Source organism: Podarcis filfolensis (assembly GCF_964270895.1).
Source record: "Podarcis filfolensis genome assembly, chromosome: 3".
Lineage (NCBI taxonomy): Eukaryota > Metazoa > Chordata > Lepidosauria > Squamata > Lacertidae > Podarcis > Podarcis filfolensis.
In genome coordinates, this window is record NC_139606.1 from 121,791,679 (window position 1) to 121,819,262 (window position 27,584).

Below are 27,584 nucleotides of genomic sequence, written 5' to 3' on the forward strand. Positions count from 1 at the left end.
GCAGGCCCTGCGGAAAGATGTCAAGTCCCGCAGGGCCCTGGTCTCTTGGGACAGACCGTTCCACCAAGTCGGGGCCAGTGCTGAAAAGGCCCTGGCCCTAGCTGAGACCAATCTAACCACCTTGCGACCTGGGACCTCCAAAATGTTGTCACTTAAGGTCCTCTGCAGGGCGTACCGGGAGAGGGGGTCCCATAGGTACGAGGGTCCTAGGCCGTGAAGGGCTTATATTATAAGGTCCTATATTATAAGGTCCTTATATTATAAGGTCCTGTATTATAAATATAATAAATAAGTTCCAGTGGACACAACAACGGGCCCTGCATGCGCAGTGGCGCCCCTTGAGCAGAGCCCCAGGCGTCTTCCGAGAGCAGCCCAGCGAGGCAGGATTTGAACCCGGCTCCCCCAATCCCCAGCTTCCACCCACGAAGCAGCCAGCAGCAACAAGAACCATTTTTATTAACAGCAGCCAAACTCCTTCGCTGAGCGTCGTCAGAAAGGCAAAGAACCGGAGAAACAGAACCGCTCAGAGGAAGTGCAACACGGGGTACAGAAAACAGAAAACGAGAGGGGATGACGAGGCCCACGAGCGGACGGGGGGGCTGTCGTCAAGGGAGTCACTGAGACGGAGGAATGTCTGTGCTCCCCCCCCACTTGGTGGAAGGGCTGCTGGAGGGGGGAATGGAATGAGAGGGTCGCCCCCCACCCCATTGAAGGTCCAGGGGGGCTTCTTTGGTGAGGCCTCAGGTGGGTGGGCTGGAGGGCTCTGAGGGCGTTTGGGTGGCAGAAGGACAGACACTCCTGCCTCGCCCCGTGTGCTTGAGTTACGGGGGGCAGCAGCCCCCCACCCACATTTAAGAGATTGGCACATTCACAATATGGCAGGAGGGACCCCGGAAAGGGCTGCTCCATCACCCAGGTGTGGGGTCTGGCCTGACCCCCCTCCAGTGCTCATCCAGGATCCAGTGCAGAGTGGCCCCAAGGAGGGTCCGGGACCCCCTTCTCCCTGGGGGGTGTCTGATACAGAGCCAAGCCCCGCAGACGCTCCCGCCGTCCCGCTCAGAGGGCTGTCTCCCGCAGGATGTAGCTGTGGCTCCCGCCTGGCCGGGCCGCCCCCTCCCCGGGGGGCTCCTCTCCCTCATCGCCCCCCCCAAGGGGCAGCCCCTCCGGCAGACCGTTCAGCAGACCGTTGCTGGTCTTCTCCACAGTCAGAGGAAGCGGCTCTGAGCAGTTTCCATCCTGGGCAGGGAGAGAGAGAGAGAGAGAGAGCACAAGTCAATCTCCGACTCCAGCAGAACCATCTGCATCGCTTAGAAGCACAGAATTTTAAAGTTCGAAGGGATCTCAAGCGTCATCTAGTCCAGCCCCTTGGAACACGGGAATTTCGGCTCAAGCATCCCTGACAGACGGCCATCCAAGCTCTGCTTCAAAACCTCCAATGAAACTGAGTCCCAGCTCTTACTGGCAGAAAGCTTCTCCTGATGTTGAGTCAGAATCTCCTTTCTTGTCACTTGAAGCCATGAGTTCGAGTCCTGCCCTCCAGAGCAGGAGAAAACAAATTTGCTCCCTCTTCCATGTGACTGCCCTTGAAATATTGGAAGATGGCTCTCCTGTCTCCTCTCAGTTTCCTCTTTCCCAGGCTAAACATACCCAACTCCTTCAACCGTTCCTCATATGGCTTGGTTTCCAGACCCTTCATCATCTTAGCTGCCCTCCTCTGCCCACCTCCCAGCTTGTCAACATCCTTCTCAAATTGTGGTGCCCAGAACTGGACACAGGATCCTAGGTGGGGGTCTGACCAAGGCAGAATAGAGTGAGCCTATTCCTTCCCTTGATCTGGACACTAGACTTCTGTGGATGCAGCCTAGAATAGCATTAGCCATTTTTGCTGCTGCATCACATGGTTGACTCATGTTCAGCTTGTGGTCTACTAAGACCCCCAGATCCTTTTGACAAGCTAGGTGTCTCTCACCTTGTGAACTGCCCTGAGATTTTATCACGAGGGGCGATATATAAATCTAATAATCATAATAACCTTATATTTGTGCATCTGGTTCTTCCTGTCTAAATGCAGAACCTGACCTTTCTTGCTATTGAAATTCATTCTGTTAGCTTGCGCCCAGTTCATTTTGAATTCTGATTCTGACTTCTGTGGCATCAGCTACCCCATCTGCAAATTGGGCGAGGATCCCCTCGATTCCTTCATCCAAGTTATTTAAAAGGTAAAGGGACCATTTAGGTCCCATTTAGGACCATTAGGTCCAGTCGTGACTGACTCTGGGGTTGCAGCGCTCATCTCGCTTTACTGGCCGAGGAAGCCGGCGTACAGCTTCCGGGTCATGTGGCCAACATGACTGAGCCGCTTCTGGCGAACCAGAGCAGCGCATGGAAACACCGTTTACCTTCCCGCCGGAGCAGTACCTATTTATCTACTTGCACTTGGACGTGCTTTTGAACTGCTAGCTTGGCAGGAGCAGGGACCGAGCAATGGGAGCTCAGCCCGTCACAGGGATTCGAACCGCCGACCTTCTGACTGGCAAGCCCTAGGCTCTGTGCTTTAACCCACAGCGCCACCCAAGTCATTTAGAAAGACGCTGAACAACAACGGTCCCAGGACAGGAGCCTGCAGCCCCCACTTGCCCCCTTTTCTGAGGACACTAAACGTCCCCCTCGCTTACCCTTCTTCGCATTTGCTGCTTTAGCGGCCCTTTCTCAGTTTTGGGGGGGGTCTTTCTGGAGCTCCTCACAACCCCTCTTTTTTCCCTCCAACCCCCCTCGGCGCGCTTCCTCAGGGCTCCAGAGCGCATGGGGGGTCGCCTTGCCCAGCCTGCTCCCTCCCAGAACGCCCCCCCTCAAGGCGCACGCAGAAGACCTCACCTCTCGAGGGCTGCACACCCCGCAGCGCAGCTTCTCTCGGTACTTCTCTGGCAAGCAGCAGAACAGGCGGGGCAGCACAGGGAAGATGGTCCGGGGGTCCACGTCCTCCCCCCGCGTGGGGCCTGGGGGGGGAAGAAGGCAGCGTTACTGGGTTCCGGCAGCGTCACGCCCCCTCCTGATGGGGCCGGGAGAGGCGGCCCTGCTCAGTCTCCTAGGCACCCGCAGTGTGGCATGAGCCCAGGTGCCAGGCAGAATGCCAAGGCACAGCGAAGGCGCACAAAGGGTGCTGGTTGGAAGGCCCCCCCCAACACCCCCCACCTCACCCTTCTGCCTTCCATGCCCCCAACTCCAGGCTGATTTTATACATTTATTAGAGGGCCTTTATGGTGGTGGCACCCACCTGTGGAACGCCCTCCCACCAGATGTCAAAGAAAAAAACAACTACCTGACATTTAGAAGACATCTGAAGGCAGCCCTGTTCAGGGAAGCTTTTAATGTGTGACATTTTAATGTATTTTTAATCTTTGTTGGAAGCCGCCCAGAGTAGCTGGGGGAACCCAGCCAGATGGGTGGGCGGGGTATAATTTTATTATTATTATTATTATTGAACATCCCCCCACACTATAAAATGTCGGTGGAAGCTTCTAAGAGGAATGAAGTAAGGATTCCACCCTCCTTCTGCTGGAGGCCACTAGTCTGCAATGGCAAGGGGGGCAGAGGCTTTGCACCCTGGCTTGCTGGGTGCAGAATACGCACACAGACCCCAGCACCTGCCCCCTTTGCCTCTTCTGACTTGGGCCAGCTCTGCCCCTCCAGTCGCAAGAACCTCTGAAGGACCCATCAGGCCCAGCCTTCTGTTCTTACAGTGGTCAACTAGGTGCCCATGATCAGAAACTCGCAAGCAGGATCCGAGCATCATCATCATCATCATCATTTTTATTTATACCCCGCCCTCCCCAGCCAAGACCTGGCTCAGGGCAGCTAACACCAAATATAAAAACAATTGATTGAAATGCAGCTTAAAAACAAGATTAAAATGCAACATTAAAACATAAAAATGCAGCCTCATTTCAGTAGAAACTCAAATCAAAAACTTTTTGGGGATGAAAATGTCAAGTCTTCACCAAGGCCAACTATCCAGACTGGTCCTACGTGGGCCAGAAAAAAAACCAGGGAAGTCCCCAAATAGCAGTTCCATCACAGAAGGAGAAAGGAAAAAGGAAAGAGGCCAAAGGCCAGGTGGAACAACTCCAGATCCCGCAGGGCCCTGGTCTCATGAGGCAGAGCGTTCCACCAGGCCGGAGCCAGTGTTGAAAAGGCCCTGGCTCTGGTTGAGGCTAATCTGGCTTCCTTAGGGCCCGGGACCTTATTGCTATTTATGGACCTTAAGGTCCTCTGCGGGGCAGACCAGGAGAGGCCGTCCCGTAAGTACGAGGGTCCTAGGCTGTGAGCATCGCTCTCCCCTCCTGTGGTTTCCAGCAACTGAGATTCACAAGCATTGCTGCCTCTGACTTTGGCGGCAGAGCAGAGCCATCTTGGCTGGGAGCCATCAATCGCCCTCTTCCCCTCCATGAATTGTCTGATCCCGTTTTAAAACTATCCAAGTTGGTGGCCATCATTGCCTCCTGAGGGAGGGAGTTCCGCAGGTTAACGACAAGCCGCAAGAAGAAGTCCTTTCAAATTTCCTCCGTTCTGAATCGTCCAATACTTAGCTTTGTGGGGCGACCACAAAATTAAGTGCCACCCGCGCTCCCGACCTACCTGTGAGGAGACTGACCAGCAGTCCCACGACAATGACGGTGGTCGAGTTGTGTGCGCTGTACCACAAGTACGACAGGTTGTAGAACTTGCGCAGCCCCGTGACCCTGCAGAAAAAGGCAGAAAGGTGTTTATCTTGAAGGGAGTGTTTTGAATAATTTTCTACAAAGCACAGAAAGTTCTCCTTTCTTCTTTTCTTTTCTTCTCTCCCTCCTCCCTTCTTCTGCTTTGAGTCTGTATTTACATCAGTATCTTTAATCTTTGGATCCTGTATATTAACCTTCATAAATCTTCTTTCAAACTTTAATAAAATCTATCAAAGAAAGAGATGCTAGCACCTGGATGCAGCCGCCTTCCCGTCGTGGGGAACGAGGGGCTTCCAGAAAGGGGGCAGCAGAGACTGGGAAAATGCCCCCAGAGCGCATGGGAAGGGGGCTGCTATACAACCACCAGCCACAGGGGGTCTTGTGGGTCTCCCAGGGGGCTACTGGGGAAGCCAACCGCCAGGCCAGACCCAGCAGAGCCATCTTTACAACAACCCTCTAGGGTTGGCCAGTGCTGCACCCCCATATTGTGAATGCGGCTTGCCCCAGAGGCTCCCTCGCCCCTTGATGGGCCTGCCTGTCTTCTGCCGCTCCAAAGGGAAGGATCCGACCCAACGGCTTCACGGGGCAAGAAAGGAGATTCTGACTCCACACTCAGAAGGAACATCCAAGCGCAAGAGCCGTTGGGCAGTGGGACCGACTCCCTCGGAAGGCGGTGGGCTCTCCTTCCTGGGGGGTCTGCCTGCCAGGGATGCCTGAACTGTGCGTTGCAGAGGGTTGGGCTGGATGACCCTCAGGGGTCCCTTCCAATTCTACAGTTCTGGAAGGAAATGGCAGGATGAGAGCTTGGAGGTAAAAGAGGAAAAGGAGGAGGAGGAGGAAATCCTGGGCCAGATGGAAGGGCATTCCCCCACATACCTCGGGTTGAAGTAGCTTCGGGATAAGTATTTCTGGCAGTGCTGCAGTGACCCGGAAGTAATGGAGCACGTTACTTCCAGGTTCCGCCGCTCGTGCATGCGCAGACCATCAAAGTGACGTCACACGCATGCACAGATGTGCGGACATGGGTTGCAATCACTTCTGGATGCGAACGGGGCTCCGGAATGGATCCCGTTCGCATCCAGAGGTCCACTGTAACCACAAAGTGCCCTGAAGCCACGCTGGGATCTGGGCAGGGGACTTTGGGTGCTCAGATCCCGTCCGCAGCACAGGGAGCCCAGAGTCCAGAGCGGCATCCCAGAATCCCTTGTCAGCCATGGCCCCGTCGCTCAGGGCAACCAAACCTCTCTTTCCAGCAACGGTCAGGTTAAGCAAACATGGGGATGGCATCTGGGAACAGGAACCCCAGCCTCTGGGCAGGGGGGATGCAGGGGTTAAATGGGCTCATACCCCCCCCCCCCGCCACAAGGCTCCTTCCCTGCCGCTCTCTGCCTGGTCTGCCTCGCAGGGTCATTGTGGGGATTAAATGAGCGCGGAGAAGCATGGATGCCTCCTTGGGGAAAAGGGGGAATGTCAGAAATAATAGAAAGCTCTACCTAAACACACACACACACCCTGGGGTCTCCCGGCCCCCTTCCCCCTTACCTCTGTGGGGTCGCCGTCAAGGTCTGCAGCGTCGTCATGACGGCCATTGTGAGGTTTCCGTCCAGTTGGGGGGCGCCAGTCCCGGGGGGCACAAGCACCTGGTTGGCCACCCAGCTCCCGATGCCCACCCAAAACGCCATGGCCAGCCCGGCAGCCAAGCCAGCGACGGCTCCCTGAGGACCAGCAGGAGGAAGAGAGTAATAGTAATAATTAATAATAAATTATTATTTATACCCCACCCACCTGGCTGGGTTTCCCCAGCCACTCTGGGCGGCTTCCAAGCGAATATTAAAAACAATACAGCATCAGACATTAAAAACGTCCCTAAACAGGGCTGCCTTCAGTTGTCTTTTAAAAGTAAAATAGTTGTTTATTTCCTTGACATCTGCTGGGAATAATAATAATTCATTATTTAAGGTGTGTTTTTTTGACAATCATTTTTATTAGTTTTCAATTACAATAATCCAATGGCAGCCAAATTATAATACAATGACAAATCCCAACCATTCAGATGGCAAATTGTATAATTTAGGTGCCCCCCCCCATGGTTTGATGACATTGCTTTGTTTCTGAGTCCCAAAATCTTGTTCATCTCAATTACGTTCCGGTCCGAATAACAATCCCTTATACAACAACTGCAATATTAACGACATCCATTCGTCTAGACACATTAAATGGTTTATAAACCCATAGGTGAAACATTCAAACTATATCCTTATTCCTCCTGTGTGTGACGACTCTTCTGTCCTTGTAAAATGTTATGTCTGCGTATTCCCAGCCGCTGCTGCTGCTCTCCATCCTGCCTTGGGCAGAGCCAATATCCCATTGCGAGGAAGAGAGTATTAAGGGGATCCTGACCCCCCCCATTGCAAGCTAGGCCACGCCACCCCCACGAAAAACCCCACCAGCTATTCTGCCAGTTGCCACGCTGGCCGCCCCCTTTGGAGCGTGGGAGGAGGAAGGGAAGGCTCCTGACCCCAGAGAAAGAGGGGTGGGGGAACAACAGCTCCTAACACCCCCCCCCAAAATAAACAGCAATACTCACCACGGAATTGGCACAAGGAAAGAACATGCCCAGGCAGAATACTCCCAGCAGAGGGCCCCCCATCATGCCAAAGATGCTGATGGCAGCCTAAGGGGGGGGGGGAGAGAATCAGAGAACCGTAGAGTTGGGACCCCCAAAGGTCATCCAGCCCAACCCCCAATTATTATTTTTAAAAATCAACGTGCACTGCCTCCAAACCTAGCTCCTGCCTCCCCAGCCGCCCCCTCCGCTGACCCCTTACCTGCAGCACCGAACCCATCATGGAGGAGACGTAAGCCATGCCCAGGCAGAGGAGTCCGTAGGCCAGAGCTGGGGGGAGAAGGGGGTCCAGTCAGAGGGAGGGGCACCCCTGGGCTGTGCGGCCGGAGCCGTGGAGCTGGGGGCACTGGGACGCTGCTGCCTGCCGCCCAACCCCTCTCCCCCAGGGGCAGCTCACCCAGCAGCTTGGAGTAGAGCGTGGCCCGTCCTTCGGGGATGCTGGCCACGTAAGGGCGGATCAGGTCCTCCATGGTCACGGTGGCCAGGGAGTTGAAGGCGGAGGAGATGGTGCTGCCGAGAGAAGAGCCGGGGGGGGGGGTCAGACGAAGGGAAGGGGGCAGAAAAAGCCCCTTGGGCAGAGCCCTCCCGGGAGACACAATGCACTTCCCTGGAAAGAAACACAAGGCTCTAGTCCTCATGTTTCCGAAGGAAGATCTAAGCAGGAACACAGGCTCCGTAATAGTAATAATAATAATAATATTAATAATACTGCTACTACTAATAATAATAATTTTATTTAAACCCCGCCCTCCCCAGAGCCGGGTCAGGGCGGCTAACACCAATAAAATCACAATAAAAACATAATAGGGGGGAAAGAGAAGGGGGGGAAACCAATTTAAAATACAGGTTAAAATGCAGCCTCATTTTAAAATAGACCATAGATCAAGACCATAAGGGGAGGGAAACATAAGGGTCAGAATGGGTCCAAACCAAAGGCCAGGCGGAACAGCTCCGTCTTGCAGGCCCTGCGGAAAGATGACAAGTCCTGCAGGGCCCTGGTCTCTTGGGACAGAGCATTCCACCAGATCGGAGCCACAGCTGAAAAAGCCATGGCCCTAGTTGAGACCAATCTAACCTCCTTGAGGCCACCAAAAGTGTTGTTATTTGTGGACCATAAGGTCCTCCGCGGGGCAGACCAGGAGAGGCGGTCCCATAGGTACGTGGGTCCTAGGCCGCACGTAATGTCAACACTGGCCGGCAGCAGCAGCCCTCCGGGGCTTTTCCCCCAGCCCTCCCTGGAGATGCTGCCGGCAGTGACCGAACCTGGCAGAGCCCGCGTGCCAAGCCCTGCGCTCTGGTCCCTCCGTGGGCAGAAGGAAGGGTTCTAGTCCTCATGGTCCCCAAGGAAGGAAGGGCTGGCTGCCTGCTGAGCTCACCTGAGGGAGCCGCTGAAGAGGCAAGCCACAAAGAGGCCAGGGAGGCCGGGCACTCCCTGCAGGACATCCATCACAAAGTAGAGGACCATCTGCAAGAGTGACCACAAGACAAGAAGAATTTATTGATGTAGGTGACAACAGCAGCCAGTGCTTTATTAGCTCAAAGGTGGAAAAGCGATGAAAGGCAGACGAAAGAACAATGGCAAGAAAAGTGGACGGAATACGCGGAAATGGCGAAGCTTAAGATACGGACAATAAGGATTTTAAGAAAGATTGGGAGCCTTTTATGATGCATATACAGAAATAACATACTGAAATGAACTCACTTGCAGGATTCGAGTAATACATTTGCAATGGACAAATATAAACAGAAAATATAAATATGAGGGTAAAACGTTAAGAATGTGTGAATAAGGTATGATTTCAATTTCAATATATAAGGTGTAGAAAATTACACACAGAAGAAATGAATACGTGATAAACCAGAAAGGGAAGTTGGGAGAAGCCGAGGAGGGCGGGACTAGAAATGTAAAAGTGGCAGGGGAAACCCAGCCAGATGGGCAGGGTATAAATTATTATTATTATTATTATTATTATTATTATTATTATTATTATTATTATTAGTTTTTGTTTTTAGTATTGATTATGGTAAATTTTATTGTGAAATTTCAATAATAATAATAATAATAATTAAAAAAAAAAAACCCAAAGTAGAGGTTTGCAAAGTGGAGGGGGGAAGATGCAAATCAGGGGGCAACTCAGGGAGGGCAGTAGCTGGCCCACAAAGATCATCTGGGGACAGAGACCCCACCCATTCTTCTCTGATCAATAACGCACTTAGGGGGTCCTGGGGGTCTGGATGGGGAGCTGGGCGGCAAAAGCCCACTCCAATTTTTTGTGTAACAGTATTGCCTGCACTGAGCGGCAGCCACAATGCCTCTCTGGGATTTTATGGGGGGGGGTGTAAGCAAGCGCCTGACCCACCTGATCGGAGGAGGCGCTGCTCTGCTCCGCACTCAGCTCATGCTCCTGGTAGTAAGCGAACATCACCAGGCCGGTGAGGCAACTGAGGCAGAGGACCAGCTGCTGGCAGGGGAAGACGGCGTAGCAAGACCTGGGGGGGGGGGCAGAAAGAGGGAGGGAGGATCAGGCCACAGGATCAGGCCCAGCATCCTGTTCTCACCCAAGAACTTGGACTCCAGATAGACTGTCTCTGGAGCTGGAGGCTCCATAACGGCACCAGAAGAGGCTGCTGGATCAGGCCAAAGGAGGCAAATCTGGCCCAGCGTCCTCTTCCCACAGCAGCCAGGCAGACGCTCCACAGGGAAAGAGGCCAGCCCCCCGGATAGAAGCCCCCCATAGCACTCTCTCTCCCAGGACATCCTTAGGCTGACACCCAGCCTCCTCCCAGCTCCCCCCTCCTGCTTCCAGGGGGGACTGGAGCCCCTTGGGCCCCTCAGCCCCACGTCTCCCAAGCACCCCGCCCTGCCCCACGGCGCCCCACTCACAGCACGGCCTGCCGCTCCGAGCGAGAGCTGAGGTATCGCTGGACCTGAGACTGGTTGACCCCGTAGAGAGACAGCATCATGAAGACGCCCCCAAAGGCCAGGGTCCAGAAGGTGTGCCGCTCGTAAGGGTCGGGGTTCAGGCTGGGGAGGGAAGGGGAGCAGAGAACGGTCGAGGTGGAAGGGAACCCCAAGGGTCATCTAGACCAACCCCAACCCCACAATGCAGGAATCACAGCTCAAGGATCCCTGACTGCTGGCCATCCGACCTCTGTTTAAAACCTCCAAGGAAGGGGCATCCATTCCCCCAGCAGACCAAGACCCCCAGATCCTTTCCCCATGGGCTTTCCTTGCGCAGAGGTGTAGTGCAAAGGGAAGGATCTGCACCCGTGGCTCTAAGGCCAGGGGCTCCGGGGCCCCGATTCTGGGTTCTGCTGGGCCATCCCACGGGGCAGCAGACGGAAGGACCAGCCCCCCTATCCCCCCCTGCCCCCCGACTTACTCGATGCCGGACACCTTGCCCTTCTCTGCCGCCAGCTGCCAGACGCGCCCCATGCCGCCCACTTTGACGGTGCCCACCACGATCACAGCCACCTGGCCGGCAAACATGACAAAGGTCTGGAAAACGTCCGTCCAGATCACGGCTTTGAGGCCGCCCTGCAAAGGGAAGGAGGGGGCGGTTAATGGGGGGCAACATTGGGGGCGACTGCATTGTCCCACGGTTTCCACAGTGGGTGGTCCTGCCCCCTGGGGGGTGGGCAATGGGATGTTGTGGGGGGCTCTGAGAGGCACACTGAGGGGGTTCCTGAATATCAGGCTTCCCTGGATCAAGTCCATCCTTTCTGTTGTTTAAATGGGATTTTGAATAAGCACAGAATTAATTGTCGCTGTCTTGGATTTTCTCGTGTCGTTCTCTTCCTTAGTGGGGGGTGCAAACTGCTAATAATAATGATAATAATAATAATAATTAATAATAAATAATAAATATTCCCCAGAGTGGCTGGGGAAACTCAGCCAGATGGGCGGGGTATAAATAATAATAATTTATAACCTGCGCATCTGGACACGGCAATGCATTTTATAGGGTGAGGGGCACTAGGGATGGTCTTATGGGAACAAGGGGGCCAGAAGCCACCAATCTAGACTTTCCCAGGGGCACCAGACCCTCCAGCCCCACCCCAGAATCATAGACTTGTGGAGCTGGGACTCCCAAGGGACATCTAGCCAACCCCCATCAGGGACCACCCTGTTCATGGCCAGTGGTTAAGAATTTGCCCTCTTTGGGGGCCCTGTGGAGCCCCCAACCTCCTGCAGCCCAGAATCTCTGGGGGGCTCCGGCTGCCCCCTTGCCCCTTGCGGGGTCCCTACTCACCAGGGCGGTGTAGAGGGTGCAGACCAGCCCAATGGTCAGCACAGAGGCCCAGAGGTCAAAGTTGGTCACTGCAAGCAAGCAAGAGTCCTCAGGGAGTGGCCCAGCGGCCGGGCGCCTGCCCCTCGAGAGCAGCAGCCCAGCATCAGACCCCCCCTTCCCCCCAAGTGGGGGGCTGGGTCCAGACTGCCCACTTTACCTGCCCCCAGACCACCCAAAATGCTCCAGCTGCGAAAAAGCCTTGCCCCCCGGGATCAGGTCCACTTCCTCACCTGCATTGAGAGCCAGCGCTGGGGTGTAGAGGACGACCCCCATGTACACCACCTGTGGGGAGAAAGGCAGCCCCACTGTGAACTGGACCCTGCGGGGCCTTTTTTGGGTTGTGAGCCGCCCCGAGATCGGAGGATGAGGCAGCGTACAACTGACAACAACCCCACATGCCGGGGGGGGGGGGAGCCGACTCCAGAGGAGAATCATGACCTTGATCCCCCCCCCGCAGGGTCTCTGGGTCTCCCTCCCTCCCCCACCTGCCCAACGACAGCCCTGCGAGGGAGGCGAGGCTGAGAGAGAAGGACTTGCTCTGCGCCAACTACTGAATGCCACAGCCAAGGCAGGAAGAATGAGAGGGAAGGACGGGGGAGACAGCATGGGGAGGGCGGGAGAAGGAAGCGGAAGGAGGGAGGGAGGAAGACAAAGGCAAGAAGGAAGGAAGGAAGGAAGGAACTGTTAATGGAGAAATCTGAGGGCTCTCTTGGGCAAAAAACAAGGACACCAGCCAGGAAAACTGGAGCAAAACAGCAGCCAGTAGGCTTGGTCTTGATTGAAGACTGTCGCCACAGGACTCCCACCTGCCACCAGGTGGAACAGGATAGAAGCCCCAAACAAAAGAGAACCCAAACTTTTATTAGCTGCTAACCCCCATGTTACCCCCCCCCCCAAACTACATCACTCATACATCATGAAAGAGGAGGTCTAGTGGCAGGAATCTGAGCATCCTGGACCCTGCCCCATGGTTCCCCTTGCCCTCCACCAAGTGTAACAAAAGAGACATTGACATTTCCCTGTTTCCCAGCCAAGTTAATCCCACCCTTTTCTCTTCATCTGGGTTTGTTATTTCTGGAATGGCTACCTGTCTGGCACTCAGGTATCAGGAGGCCAGGGATTATCCCTCAGGCAGAGGGGCTGCTGAGTAGCTGAGCTCACAGGTCTATAGGAATTTCTGAAGTTTTCCCAGTGAGCCAGTACATAGGTACATTTATCATTTGGAATCGTACAGCAAAGGCCCTTTGAACAGATAGGAAGAAACTGCAATGAAGTGTTTTATGGGGACAAATCACAAAAGCGATTGTGCTGATTTTGGTAGTGGGCTGCATGTGCATGAGATCTGCTGGAGGGGCAAGCCCCCCTCCCACCTATACATAAATTCCTGCAACGGAAGGAAGGGGAAAAGACAGAAGGGAGGGAGGGAGACATGGAAAGTTTTAAGCAGAAGGATTGGGAGCTTGTGGCAGAAACTTAAAACGGAGAGGCCTCCTTTTTCCCACGACTGACGGGGCAGAGAGACCAGGGTGGTTTTTTGCACTCACCATCTGGAAGATGAAGGTGGCTGTTCCACACACCCTCACAACCTTGTTGAACCGCAGCTCCAGGTACTGGGTGGGGCGACAAAGAGAATTGGGGGTGTCAGTAGGGCAGAGAGCAAATACGGCTTGGCTTCCAGGCGCAGCCTTTGCCCAGTTGGTGGATGGTACCCAAGGACAGCCCCCCTGCGCAGCCCCCCTGCTATCCTGGCGCATCTGGGGCAGCATTCCTGACCCCCACCCACCCGCCACGTCCCCATATGCTCCCCCCAGCTGCAGGCACCACTTGAGAGGAGGGGGGACCCCAGGACGGCCAGAGACCTCCAACTGCTGGCCTCCCAGTGGGGCTGTAAGCCAGCCGGCCTCCTTGCAGGACTCGACTCAGCAGCGCCCACCAAGAAAGCACCTCAGGGCGGTTTTGCCAAGAAGATAATGCGATAAAAATGTCAGCAAGAAGAATTAATAACACCAACAGTGTAAGACTTTCAAAAAGTTAAAACGACAACAAAATAAAAACAGACCTGAACAGGCTTGTCTAAGTGAGAATATTTTGTTAGTAGGATTGGAACATCACTTGTAGTTTCAGGGGGAATTCTGAATACAATGGAGATGTAAAAGATTTGGACTATCATAAAAGATGCAGGAGGAAATGATAAATAATAGGACCCACAAAGGGGAGGAGGGAAGTCCAGGAGATTCTTTGGAATCTTGTTTTTATGTCTGATACATCTCTGTAAAATTTTAATTTAAAAAACCAAATGAATAAAGTTTTATATAAAAAATAGAATGTATTTAGCAGGTGCCGAAAAGAGTGCAATTAAGCCTGATTTTCAAGAGGCAGGGAGTTCCACAGTGTAGATGCCACCACACTAACAGAGCACCACACTTTGTGCCTTGGTCCTGGCTGCAGCTGGAGACAGACCCCGAGGGAAGAGGGCCAGGGGTCCAATTCTGACCCCATCTCCAGGCCAGCCCATCTCCCAGGAGACCCTCAACATCCCCACCCGCCGCCACTCACCTCGTAGGTGCTGGTCAGGCGCAGGCGGTAGAAGACGGGGATGAAGACGTGAGCGGGGATGAGGAGTCCCAGGAAGTAGGAGCACCCCAGGAACCAGTACTCGGTGCCGAAGCGGTAGATCTCGGAGGGGACGCCCAGGATGGCCACAGCCGACTGGAAGGTGGCCAGGAGGGAGAGCGCCACGGGAAAGAAGCCCATGCTGCGGTTGGCCAGCAGAAACTCCTGCGTGGTCCTCTGCTTCCCGCCACTCAGCGCGTAGAAGAGTCCGATCCCGGCCGAGAAGACCAGCAGAAGGACGAAAATGGTGTAGTCGGCCACGCCAAACGTCAGCACCGGCATGGCTGTCCCCACGGGCCGGCTCTCCGGAGCCTCTTGGCGGGCGAGGGGCTTCTACTGTCCCTTGGCCATCACGGGAGGGACCCCTGCGCTGAAACCCGGCTCCAGCCACTCAGCCTGCCTTCCCAAAACCAGGCGCTGGCTCGTCACCAGCCTGCCAAGCGCCGGCCTCGCTGCCGGAGATCCGCTGCGGCTGCCATGACCCAGGCGAGGCGATCTGGAAGAGAGAGGGAGGGAGGAATGAGCCCAAGGACCCGGGAGCGCGTGACCCAGCCGGCACCCCCTCCTCCAGAAACCCCAGCTCTGGGAGGCAGCAGACCTTCGCCGCTGCTAATCTCCCCGTCTCAAGGCTGCGAGGCGGAGAGGGAGCGAGCAAAGTCTTCTGGCAGGACCCCAAGTGAGGCAAGCGCCGGCTGCCAATCTTCATGGCCCAGAGTGTTTTTGGCACCGGGGAGCCAGGCCTTCCCAGCAAGGGGGCAGGGAGGACTCGGAGAAGCGCCCCAGGAGCAGCGCCCGGGGCCAAAGCACACAGCCTGAGCCGCCCAAGTGCAGCCTCAAGTGCCGAGGGCGCAGTGGGGGGTGTCGCCAGGAGAAGCATCTGCTGGCGCCATCTGCCCAGCCCAGGAAAAGCAGAATTTGGGGGGTTTTAGTCAAGAGAAGAGGCAAGTAGGAGCAGATGCGATGGGAGTTTATAACATGACACCTGGAGGGAGGGGTGGAGAAAAGCTCTTCTTCATTTCTCCTACACTAGAACTTGTAGAACAGGAAAAGAAAGGCGTTATTCTCACAGCACAGAGTTAGACAGTGGAACTCCCTCCTACAGGAGACTGGGGTGGCCACCAACTTGAATGGCTTGAAAAGAGGGTTGGACAGATTCATGGAGGAAGAGAGGGCTATGGATAGCCCAGTATCCCTGAAGGAGCGTCTCCACCCCCATCGTTCTGCCCGGACACTGAGGTCCAGTGCTGAGGGCCTTCTGGCAGTTCCCTCTCTGCAAGAAGCCAAGTTACAGGGAACCAGGCAGAGGGCCTTCTTGGTAGTGGCACCCTATCCCACCAGATGTCAAGGAAATACATAACTATCTGACTTTTAGAAGGCATCTGAAGGGAATTTTTTAATGTTTGATCTTTTATCATGTATGGGCATCTGGTTGGCCACTGTGAGAACAGGATTCTGGCCCACATGGGCCATTGGCCCGGCTTCTCATACGTTCTGCTCAGGTTTGCACGGCAAAACACTTCCTGAGGTCAGCTGCACAGAATGTCCTCTCCACGCGGAAAGAGAGTCGAGCAACCCAAGAGATCTTGCAAGGGCTCTGAAAAGGCACAGGACAGAAAGCAGGCCTGATCCAGCCCTGCTTGCTCTCAGCTTGCAGGGGGGCCGCTTGGCCTCCCAGCAGAGACTGTGGAAGGGAACCATCCATGCCCAGGCTGGGGGGGAGAGGAAGGCCATTTAAGGAAAAAGGGGGTGTCCCTGTTGAGGGGGCCTGGGAAGAGTTCATAGAATCACAGCACTGCAGAGTCGCAAAGGTACCCCCAGGGCTCATCCAGCCTGACCTCTTGCAATGCAGGAACTGCAGTTCAAGAATCCCTGACTGATGGCCATCCAGCCTCTGTTTGCAAACCTCCACAGAGTGAAGCCCCCATAAAAGCCAGGAGGAGGAAGGTGGTCTGGCCCGGCTGAGATCCCAGAATGTGGGGACTCAGCAGGATGGAGCCAGCTGTGAAATTGCAGCCCCAAATAGCTCCTGGTAGCCTGAGCAGAAATGAGGAGAGGGAGCCCAGCAGACAGAGCAGCACAGGCCCCTTGCGGGGGGGGAGGATCATTTGTGGGGGTCCCACATGCAGGGCTGGAAATCTGAGCTCAGGCCCCCAAAGCTGGACCTGCAAGGGCAGCCTGGGGGGAACGAGGGTCAGCGTGGACAGGAGGGGGGCACTGCCAGGCTGCCCTCTTTGGACCCCCCCCCAAGAAGAGAAGCGAGGCTCCTCTGTGTGGCTTGGAAGTCTTCCCCGGGACACAGCAAAAAGGAATAAGAAAGACTCGCATTTCAACCAGACTCACATTTCAGCCTTTGTTATTCTCCCAATTTGCACATTCTCATCTAGGCGTGACCAATATTTGTAAAGTATTTTAAGAAGGCAAAGAGCTGCACCACATGGAAACGCCAAGCCTGTGATTTTACAATAAGAAAGAGCCATGTGAAGAGAAAGAGTGAGGAAGGAGACATTCTGCTTTGTAAAGGTAAAGGGACCCCTGACCATTAGGTCCAGTCGTGGCCGACTCTGGGGTTGTGACGCTCATCTCGCTTTATTGGCCGAGGGAGCCGGTGTACAGCTTCCGGGTCATGTGGCCAGCAGGACTAAGCTGCTTCTGGAGAAACAGAGCAGCGCACGGAAACGCCGTTTACCTTCCCACTGGAGTGGTACCTATTTGTCTACTTGCACTTTGACGAGCTTTCGAACTGCTAGGTTGGCAGGAGCAGGGACTGAGCGATGGGAACTCACCTGTTGCAGGGATTTGAACCGCCAACCTTCTGATCGGCAAGCCCTAGGCTCTGTGGCTTAACCCACAGCACCACCCACGTAGCTAACATGGGGATTAGCAGCTAATAAAAGTTTGGGTTCTCTTTTGTTCGGGGCTTCCATCTTGTTCCACCTGGTGGCAGGTGGGAGTCCTGTGGCGACAGTCTTCAAACAAGACCAAGCCGACTGGCTGCTGTTTTGCTCTGGGATTCCTGGCTGGTGTGCTTGTTTTTTGTCCAAGGGAGCCCTTAGATTTCTCTGTTAACACCCTCCAGAGCCAGACCTCAGCCCCAAAGCGTTCCTGAGCATGTGCAGAGCGCTGGCCCAGTCTTAGGCTCTGTGGTTTAACCCACAGCGCCACCCGCATCCCCTAGTAAAGGTAAAGGAACCCCTGACAGGGGTCCCTTTACATTCTGCATAGTCGACTAGCAAAGAAACAAATTCTGGGTAAACCAGGCACCGGGTGCATTGCAAGACCTGAGCTGCAGCAATCGAGCAGCTCAGGTTTAGCAAAGCAAGCAGCAGGGCAGAGTTCTCTTGCAAAGGGCTTTGCTTCCATCTAGCAAGCTCAGGTCTTGGAAAGGGCTCCTTAATCATCAGCCACAGCGCTTGGGAAAGTCGGTGAGAGATTAAGCATTTAAACAGGAGGGAGAGAGGGAGATTAGCCTCTACAACTGGCAAACTTTGAGGAGTCAGCCGGCCTCCAGGCTGCCAGTTCAAAGGAGAGGTTGGGGGGAGAGACAACACCATGGAGGAAAATGACTTCTGGAGGGTGGGGGAGAAGCCGCTGAGCAACGCAGCCGGGAGGGCACTGATCCTGCAGGGCACTGAGCCACAGAGCCAGGAACGCTGAATGCATAGTTCCTGGGATTACGGCCCACGGTGGCTTGCTAGGGCTTGTCTGATCCTAGCAGGAGAAAAGCCGAACTGCTGGTCTGAGGGTCAGGATAGGGGCCCAGGAGAAGCGAGGAGGGGGCTTTCTCTAAAGTGCAGAAGGGGGGCTGCTGCTGCTGCCATGTCTGCTTCCTATTTTGTTTGCAAGAGTATCGGCATTTGAGGCCTTGCAGAAGAAGAAGCAAAGAAGCGTCTGGCTGCAGCTGGATCAGGCCAAAGTGCCCCCCCAGACCAGCATCCTGCCCTCACAGCAGCCATGCAAATGTCACAATGGGGGGGGGGGGCCTTGCAAGCGCAACCCAGGCACTCCCTCTTCTCTGCAGCTGTGCCAAGTGGCTCAAGGCCCTCTGAGTTCAGGGGTCTCCCCGGCTGACGGGGGGGCAGGAATAAGGAGGGGTGCTATGTGTGGCCAGCTGCCCCCCCGCCTCAGGACTCCCCTGTCTTTCACATGACCCAGTGGTATTCCCTGCCCTCACTCCCAGAAGTCCGTCCCCCCCGCAAAATGGTCCCCCCCCATTCAGCTGATTTTCCAGAACTGAAGAACTGCTTCTGCCCAGAGACGTGACTGGCAGCCCAGCCCAATTCTTCTGCACCCCATAGAGGAGCCAAAGGGGTGGGGGGTCTGGGGGAGGGAAGGTGGGCTCCCCACTCTGCCCCCTGCCCTCCCTGGGCCCCCTCTAGTTTTTCCTGACCTTCACCCAAGGACAGCATCCGAGGAGCTGCGATTGAGCCTCCAAATTGGGGGAGAGGGAGACTCGCGACCTCACAGGAGCACCACGGCTGAGTGGGGATTTTCCACCGCCCAGGCCAGGGGCCCCAATCCCCTCTGCAACTTGCAGAGCTCAAGGCTGCTCTGCCAATCCAGCCTCCTGCCCACTGGGGGTCCGCTAGGAACAGGCTGGCTTCTTCCCAAAGGCTCCAATGAGTCACCCAGAGCTCTGCTGTCGCAAATAAAGGATGTTAAAGCGGCAAGGGCACCCAGAGCACATCCAGCCCACCCCCCAACTCAGTGGAAACCAGCGACAGCCTTGCTCGCGGGGGGCCATTTCCGCCCCTCCGGGGAATCCCTCTGCCTCACCCCCTCCAGCAAGAGTGACCCCCTCCCCACCCCACAGCCAGACCCACTGCCAAACAGATCGTACTGTTCAGAGGACGCTCCTGAAATCTTGCGTCTGAATCACGCCCAAGGGCTGTGGGGTCTTCATGGGGAGAGAAGAGCCCCCTTTGACTCTCCTTCCCTGGAGAATTTTCAGCGGAGCCTGGGCAGCCGCCTGCCAGGGATTCTGGAGCTGCGATTCCTGCCTTCCAGGCGGGCTGGACTGGATGACCTCTGGGGGTCCCTGCCCAACTCTACAGCTCTAGGATTCCAGGATCGGGTGATGCATTCAGCGGCTAGAGGTGCACTCCCCCCCCCCCAGCCTGACTCTTTGGGCCAGGCAGGCAAGGGGGGTCCCTTCACACTGTCGGCATCACGTGGCACCTCAGGCCACGTGCAGGATGACCACGCTGTGTCACGCGGCCCCCCAGACCCCTGGGGTGGAGGGGGGCTGGGGGCCTCTAGGGGGACGGGGCGGCCTGGAGCCAGAAGGCCTGTCCTCTCCTGCACCTCCACCCAGGGCCGGATTGAGGTTTGAGGTGGCCCTCAGCTCCTGAAGGTAAGGGGGCCCTTTATGTGTCCAGCTGTCCTTTGCCAACAACAAATTGCCCGTTTTTGGTGTTGAATATATTGAATATATTGGGACGCGGGTGGCGCTGTGGGTTAAACCACAGAGCCTAGGTCTTGCCGATCAGAAGCTCGGCGGTTCAAATCCCCTTGACGGGGTGAGCTCCCGTTGCTTGGTCCCTGCTCCTGCCAACCTAGCAGTTTGAAAGCACGTCAAGTGCAAGTAGATAAATAGGTACCACTCCAGTGGGAAGGTAAACGGCGTTTCTGTGCGCTGCTCTGGTTCGCCAGAAGCGGCTTAGTCCTGCTGGCCACATGACCCAGAAGCTGTACGCCGGCTCCCTCGGCCAATAAAGCGAGATGAGCGCCGCAACCCCAGAGTCAGCCACAACTGGACCTAATGGTCAGAGGTCCCTTGACCTTTATATCCTATATGGTCATTTATGGACCTAATAGGTATCTCAAGCCATTTGCAGATAGCAAAATATGTATTTTATCAAAGTAATTGAAATACAAATAAGAAGTATATTAATAGTGATTTGGGGGGGTCCCCAAGAGAGTGGGGCCCTAAGCTATAGCTTGCTTAGCTTATAGGTAAATCTAGCCCTGCCTCCGCGCCTCTGAAGGGGAATGGAGGGGAGCCAGAAGGGGTCTCGGCAGGGCTGGGACTGCAGCTGCCCCAAATGCCCCTTGCGGCCCCTCCCATTTTAATGTATTCTTAATCTTTGTTGGAGCAGCCCAGAGCGGCTGGGGAAACCCAGCCAGATGGGCAGGGCACAAACAATAAATTCTTATTAATTCTTCTTCTTATTATTATTCCAGTTCTACAGTTCCATGACCACAGCGGGCACCCCAGCCTATGCCCAGATACCAGCGGGGGCAATTGGGGGGCTCTCTACTTGCAGGGCTGGCAGCCCCAGAACCCAAGTGTGCGGCGGCTCCCCTCCTCCTCTCTTTTAATGTTTAATAGGTTATTGTATTTTAGTGTTTTGTTGGAAGCCGCAGAGTGGCTGGGGAAGCCCAGCCAGATGAGCGTGGTATAAATAATAATAAATTATTATTATTATTCTTATTATTATTATTCTTGTATCTCAGCTACGAACTCTCAGGCGAGCCTACCCCGCGGGGCTGTCGTGCTGGCGCCAAGCTTCCCTTCTGGATCTGCTCAATGGGAGGGAGGATCTGGAGCGTCCCTGCGACCCCCGCCCGGCAGCCCCTTCCCGGATACCCACCGCGGGGCGCGGCTGCTGTACCTGCTCGGGCACCCGGAGCCCCCGCCGAGAGGGGCGGCGAGAGAGAACACGCGTCCCGCCGCCGCCGGCCCGCTTCCCACGTGCGCGCACCTACCAGCCGGGCGTCCGCCGGGGATCGCGCTTCCTGGCCGCCCGGCGCGCTCTCCGCCCGGCAGCCCCGCCAGAGAGACCTTTGCTCGGGCCGCCCACGGGCCGCCGCCGCCGCCGGGTCCCTCCTCCTCCTCCTCCTTCTCCTCGGCGCGGAGCGGCGGCGGCGGAGCTGACATTGCCAAGGACAGGCGCCGCCTCCGCCCGGCGCGCGGGGATGACGCCGGGAAGAGGGAGCCCCGCCGGGCGGGAGGAGCCGGGAGACCCCGAGGAAGGGAAGCCCCGAAGGGAAGCCCCCAGCGGGGCAAGAAGGGAGCCGGCCGGCGCCCCACGGGGGCAGGGCCGCGCCAAGGTAGACTGGCTCTGCCCCTGGAGGCTCCATGCAGGAAGAGCTCTGAGGAAGGTGCATCGCGCCAAAGGGGCCCATCCGGCCCAGGATCCTGCGCCCACAGTGGCACCCAGGCATCCCCAAGCAGGAGGAGAGCGCCTTTTGCCCGCTAAGGTAGACTGGCTCTGCCCCTGGAGGCTCCATGCAGGAAGAGCTCCGAGGAAGGTGCATCATGCCAAAGGGACCCATCCGGCCCAGGATCCTGCGCCCACAGTGGCACCCAGGCACCCCAAGCAGGAGGAGAGCGCCTTTTGCCCTCTAAGGTAGACTGGCTCTGGCCCTGGAGGCTCCATGCAAGAAGAGCTCTGAGGAATGTGCATCGCGCCAAAGGGACTCATCCGGCCCAGGATCCTGCGCCCACAGTGGCACCCAGGCGCCCCCAAGCAGGAGGAGAGCGCCTTTTGCCCTCTAAGGTAGACTGGCTCTGGCCCTGGAGGCTCCATGCAGGAAGAGCTCCGAGGAAGGTGCATCGCGCCAAAGGGACCCATCCGGCCCAGGATCCTGCGCCCACAGTGGCACCCAGGCGCCCCCAAGCAGGAGGAGAGCGCCTTTTGCCCTCTAAGGTAGACTGGCTCTGGCCCTGGAGGCTCCATGCAGGAAGAGCTCCGAGGAAGGTGCATCGCGCCAAAGGGACCCATCCGGCCCAGGATCCTGCGCCCACAGTGGCACCCAGGCGCCCCCAAGCAGGAGGAGAGCGCCTTTTGCCCTCTAAGGTAGACTGGCTCTGGCCCTGGAGGCTCCATGCAGGAAGAGCTCTGAGGAAGGTGCATCGCGCCAAAGGGACCCATCCGGCCCAGGATCCTGCGCCCACAGTGGCACCCAGGCATCCCCAAGCAGGAGGAGAGCGCCTTTTGCCCTCTAAGGTAGACTGGCTCTGCCCCTGGAGGCTCCATGCAGGAAGAGCTCTGAGGCAGCTGCATCATGCCAAAGGGACCCATCCGGCCCAGGATCCTGCGCCCACAGTGGCACCCAGGCACCCCAAGCAGGAGGAGAGCGCCTTTTGCCCTCTAAGGTAGACTGGCTCTGGCCCTGGAGGCTCCATGCAAGAAGAGCTCTGAGGAATGTGCATCGCGCCAAAGGGACTCATCCGGCCCAGGATCCTGCGCCCACAGTGGCACCCAGGCGCCCCCAAGCAGGAGGAGAGCGCCTTTTGCCCTCTAAGGTAGACTGGCTCTGGCCCTGGAGGCTCCATGCAGGAAGAGCTCCGAGGAAGGTGCATCGCGCCAAAGGGACCCATCCGGCCCAGGATCCTGCGCCCACAGTGGCACCCAGGCGCCCCCAAGCAGGAGGAGAGCGCCTTTTGCCCTCTAAGGTAGACTGGCTCTGGCCCTGGAGGCTCCATGCAGGAAGAGCTCCGAGGAAGGTGCATCGCGCCAAAGGGACCCATCCGGCCCAGGATCCTGCGCCCACAGTGGCACCCAGGCGCCCCCAAGCAGGAGGAGAGCGCCTTTTGCCCTCTAAGGTAGACTGGCTCTGGCCCTGGAGGCTCCATGCAGGAAGAGCTCCGAGGAAGGTGCATCGCGCCAAAGGGACCCATCCGGCCCAGGATCCTGCGCCCACAGTGGCACCCAGGCATCCCCAAGCAGGAGGAGAGCGCCTTTGGCCCGCTAAGGTAGACTGGCTCTGTCCATGGAGGCTCCATGCAGGAAGAGCTCCGAGGAAGGTGCATCGCGCCAAAGGGACCCATCCGGCCCAGGATCCTGCGCCCACAGTGGCACCCAGGCGCCCCAAGCAGGAGGAGAGCACCTTCCTCCCCCCTTGTGCTCTGCCATTCTAAGGTAGACTGGCTCGGGCCCTGGAGGCTCCATGCAGGACTCCTCAGAAACCAGGAAGAGCCCTGAGGCAGGTGCATCGCGCCAAAGGCGACCCATCCAGCCCAGGATCCTGCCATAGCTGTCAACTGTCAGATTTGAAAATAAGGGATCAGCAGCCTCCCCTGTCCCGGGGACAGTCTATAGGTTATCTATCCAGGATAGCAGCCGGAAACGGGGCTGGAATAAGGGAACTTCCCGCAAAAAAGGGAAGGTTGACAACTATGGAGAGGTCTTGGGGCGCAGGGGGTTCTGTGGTCTGTAAGCCACTGAGACTTGGGCTGCTGGGTCTGCGACTGCCGCTCTCGCTACCCCTCTCCAACTTCAGCAGGAGCTATTTATCCACAGGGGGATACAATCCTGGGAGGAGGCGTTTCATTTCTTTATTAAATTTATATACCACCCTATGCACACAGGCTTTCAGTGCAATTCACAAAATAAAAGCAGAATATAAAACCACAGAATAATCAAAATAAAAACAACCACCCAATAAACCCTCCCCCCAACACATTTTAAAGGGGCATAGGATGTCTTTTTTAAAAAAATAACATTTATTAGATTTTCAAAAATATAACAAAAGTAAACAGTCACACAAAGAAACAAACGCAAAAAGAAAAAAGAAGAAAACAAAACATTACATAAAAATAAAATGTACATCAATAATGTAACTTTCATTAGCTTAGTTCTTTGACCTCCTCACACCTCCCTTTTTGGTATTCTGCTTCAATTGTTATTGTAGCAAATCCTTTCCATCTTTCCAAAATTTTTACATATACGTAACATACTTTTCATGACCTTATTGACTTTAGATTCTTAACTTATAAATACATAACTTCTCACGACATTTCTGCTGAAATGAAACCTGTGGTTATCTATCCACCATTATCCAAATTCTCTTACGGTTTGCTTTACTTTAAGATAGCCTTTAAACTTTATAATACATTTCAATAAAAACTTTAAATTTCCCAATCCTCTCCCCACAGCTCCTCCCCTGGTCCCAAAAAAAACTGCCAATCCTTTCCGTCAATTCCCTAAAGCTCGTTCATCCGGGAACCTGATGTCGGAGGCTCTTAGGTCCCCCCCAGGCCCCTTCTGGCAATTTTGTTCATACTCTTTAATTCCCAGAGACACATCTCTGGGGAATCCCTTCCTCACATAATAGCTGCACCATTTAAACCCTTCAACCAAATTTTCAGGTTTAAATTTTAAGTGGTCTTTCCAAAGGTATTTCCCAATGCATCCAAATCTAGTAGCCCCAAAACCTTCATTCATTTCCAAACACATATCCATCTTCCAACAGTCCATAGATCCCTGTGTAATGGGATCCTTCCATCCATTCAGTCCAAACTGAGGCCCAACCATCACAATCAGGCCTTTGCCACAGTCCATCATATATGGGCATAGGATGTCAATCAAATCAACCAAAGGTTAAAAAGGAACATTTTTGCCTGGTGCCTAAAGGTGTGTAACAAAGGCGCTTGGGAGAGCATTCTTCACATGGGGAGCCACTGCAGAGAAGGCCCCGTTCCTGCCACCCTCCGGACCTCTCAAAGAGGAGGGACACGAAGAAGGGCCTCAGAAGATGATCTCAGGGTCCGGGTAGGTTCATATGGAGAGAGGCGGTCCTTGAGGAATTCCGGTCCTGAGCTGTTTAAGGCTTAATAGGTCAAAACCAGCACACTGAATGGGCAGCCAGTGCAGTCGGACCAGGATTGGTGCAATATGTTCAAACTGTCTTGCTCCGGTGAGCAACCTGGCCGCTGAATTCTGCACCAGCTGCAGTTTCCGAACCGTCTTCAGAGGCAGCCCAACGTGTAACGCATTGCAGTAATCTAACCTTGAGGTTGCCAGAGCATAGACAACAGTAGTTAGGTGATCCCTGTCCAGACTGGGGCGTAGTTGGGCCACCAGCCGAAGCTGATGGAAGGCACTCTGGGCCACGGAGGCCACCTGAGCCTTGAGCGACAGGAAAGGATCCAGGAGGACCCCCAAGCTATGAAGCTGCTCCTTCAGAGGAAGTGTAACCCCATCAAGAGCAGGCCATCTCTCTAGAATGGTATACTAGAAATGTTGAAGTTAAATCAGTGATGGGCAGTGATGGTTATAATATACAATTTTTATCAGCTAAAAAAGCCAATGCAATTCTGGGCTGCATCAATAGGAGTATAGCATCTAGATCAAGGGAAGTAATAGTGCCACTGTATTCTGCTCTGGTCAGACCTCACCTGGAGTACTGTGTCCAGTTCTGGGCACCACAGTTCAAGAAGGACACTGACAAACTGGAACGTGTCCAGAGGAGGGCAACCAAAGTGGTCAAAGGCCTGGAAACGATGCCTTATGAGGAACGGCTAAGGGAGCTGGGCATGTTTAGCCTGGAGAAGAGGAGGTTAAGGGGTGATATGATAGCCATGTTCAAATATATAAAAGGATGTCACATAGAGGAGGGAGAAAGGTTGTTTTCTGCTGCTCCAGAGAAGCGGACACGGAGCAATGGATCCAAACTACAAGAAAGAAGATTCCACCTAAACATTAGGAAGAACTTCCTGACAGTAAGAGCTGTTCGACAGTGGAATTTGCTGCCAAGGAGTGTGGTGGAGTCTCCTTCTTTGGAGGTCTTTAAGCAGAGGCTTGACAACCATATGTCAGGAGTGCTCTGATGGTGTTTCCTGCTTGGCAGGGGGTTGGACTCGATGGCCCTTGTGGTCTCTTCCAACTCTATGATTCTATGATTATCATGGGAAATGTCATGGAAAGAGGATTTGAAGTTTACGGCTTACTCTTTGTTGAAAGAAAACTACAGTGGTACCTCGCAAGACGAAATTAATTCGTTCCGCGAGTTTTTTCTTCTTGCGAGTGTTTTGTCTTGCGAAGCACGGTTTCCCATAGGAATGCATTGAAAATCAATTAACAACCTCTTTGTTCTGGAAACACCTCTGGAGGGTGAGGGGAATACTGGGAAAGCCACTGATCACACTCATGTGTCGTGTGCTTGCGTGTGGCACAAGAGAATGTCACATGGGTCCTGTGAGGACATTCAGATGTTATCAGAGTGCACCAAAGGGTGCAAGGTAAAAGAATGTGGTCAACCTTTGAATTGCAAAGCTTGCAGGAAAGCCAGGAACAAGGGATTTAATCATCCCAGGGTGGAGAGAGTAACCACAAAGCCTTTTGAGCTTGTGCATGCAGACCTTTTTGGTATGCCACAGCCAAGTCTGGGCAAGACCAAGGTTCTGATGGTGCTGACAGATGATTATACGCGGAACGCATGGGCATTCACACTGAAAACTAAGGAGGAGGCAACACAACTTATCAAAGATTGGGTTGCAGAGGTGGAACTAAGGTTCTCCACCAAGGTGCAGGGGTTCAAGTGTGACCGAGGTTCAGAGGTCACTGGGTCTGCTCTAAAGGGTTTCTTTCGCCAGAGGGGGATACGTCACAAAGTGACTTCTCCTCAGGACAGTGGCGTGGCAGAGCTTAGGAGTAAAGCTCTGGTTCAAGCATCAGAGATTCTACTGTGTGACTCTGGTTTGCCTCAAAGTTTTTGGGGGGAGGCGGTAAAGACAGCCAATTTCACGATGAACAGGTGCTACAATGCAGTGGGAGGTGACACCCCGTATTTCCTGCTTCATCGACAGAAGCCGCTTGTGCATTTCTTTCGCACTTTTGGAAGCAGAGCCATGGTGCCTGTACCAAAGTTTCTGCAGCAGGAGGGTGGCCCAAGGTACCAGGAAATGATCTTCTGTGGATATGAGCCTGCGACAAAAGGGTGGAGATTCGCATACCCAGAAGGTGATCAGACCAAGCTTCTGGTCAGTAAACAGGCTGAGTTCTTTGAGCAGGACAGTTGGGCAAGGCGCAAAGCGCGCTCTGACGTTCACTCAGATTGTCTGTCTGACTCTGAGGAGGAGGGAGAGCCAGAGCCTGAACCTGCTGGTGGAGACCAGGTCCCTGAACAAAGTAGGGCGTCTCCACAGGTTGTTAAGAGAGTGTCCAAGAGTGAGCCCTCATCTCCTGTGCGCATAATGGAGAAAGCTCACAGACGTGTCAAGTCAGAGGGGAAGTCTTCTGATGAGGAAGACGCACATGCTGGCCCCAGTGGGTCAGAAGGAGCACCCCAGTTTGTGCCCAGGCGGTCATCTCGGGCTACAAAGGGAATTCCACCTGAGAGGTTTCAGGTCACAAATGCGTGGGTTGGTTTCGCACAGTGCGAACCTGAGATTTGTGAGGTTCAACAGGTGCCTAACAACGATGCCAGGAAGGGGTGGAAGGCAATGGGGAAGGTGTTGAACACTCAGAAGTCCTCTCAAAATATGATTCGAGAGGGGGTGTGGAGAGAGGCTCAGAACTCACAGGGTTAAGAAGTTCTGAGTGATGTCTCACATTTTGAGGCGGGGTTTTAGAACACTGAGGGGAGTGTTTTACTGTGCCTCAGACAGTG

General features: G+C 54.8%; 1 protein-coding gene across 2 annotated transcripts; it reads right to left on the bottom strand.

Moving 5' to 3' along the window:
* Window positions 1-439: 439 nt before the first annotated feature.
* SLC5A6 (solute carrier family 5 member 6) lies at window positions 440-21,148 on the bottom strand. 2 transcript variants are annotated; one of them, XM_083605190.1, is made up of 17 exons: window positions 20,955-21,055; window positions 16,590-16,698; window positions 14,193-14,745; window positions 13,181-13,246; window positions 11,867-11,918; window positions 11,598-11,665; window positions 10,728-10,882; window positions 10,229-10,369; window positions 9,705-9,834; window positions 8,721-8,809; window positions 7,742-7,854; window positions 7,547-7,614; window positions 7,306-7,392; window positions 6,261-6,433; window positions 4,636-4,739; window positions 2,875-2,996; window positions 440-1,236 (listed from the first exon to the last, which is right to left on the bottom strand). In XM_083605190.1, the coding sequence occupies exons 3-17, from the start codon at window positions 14,529-14,531 to the stop codon at window positions 1,057-1,059; spliced, it is 1,887 nt and encodes a 628-aa protein (XP_083461316.1). In that variant the 5' UTR covers window positions 14,532-14,745; window positions 16,590-16,698; window positions 20,955-21,055; the 3' UTR covers window positions 440-1,056. The 2 variants fall into 2 exon arrangements, with proteins under 2 accessions (XP_083461316.1, XP_083461317.1); XM_083605191.1 differs by lacking the exon at window positions 16,590-16,698 and having other exon boundaries at window positions 20,955-21,148.
* Window positions 21,149-27,584: the final 6,436 nt, after the last annotated feature.

Bases quoted from the DNA above. Each gene is read 5' to 3' on its own strand.
- SLC5A6 (XM_083605191.1), bottom strand. From the start codon at position 14,531: ATGCCGGTGCTGACGTTTGGCGTGGCCGACTACACCATTTTCGTCCTT. The intron at 4,740-6,260 runs GTAAGGGGGAAG...CTTTTTCTGCAG, and splicing joins TTGACGGCGACCCCACAGAG to GGTCACGGGGCTGCGCAAGT. The intron at 1,237-2,874 runs GTGAGGTCTTCT...CTCCCTGCCCAG, and splicing joins GGGTGTGCAGCCCTCGAGAG to GATGGAAACTGCTCAGAGCC.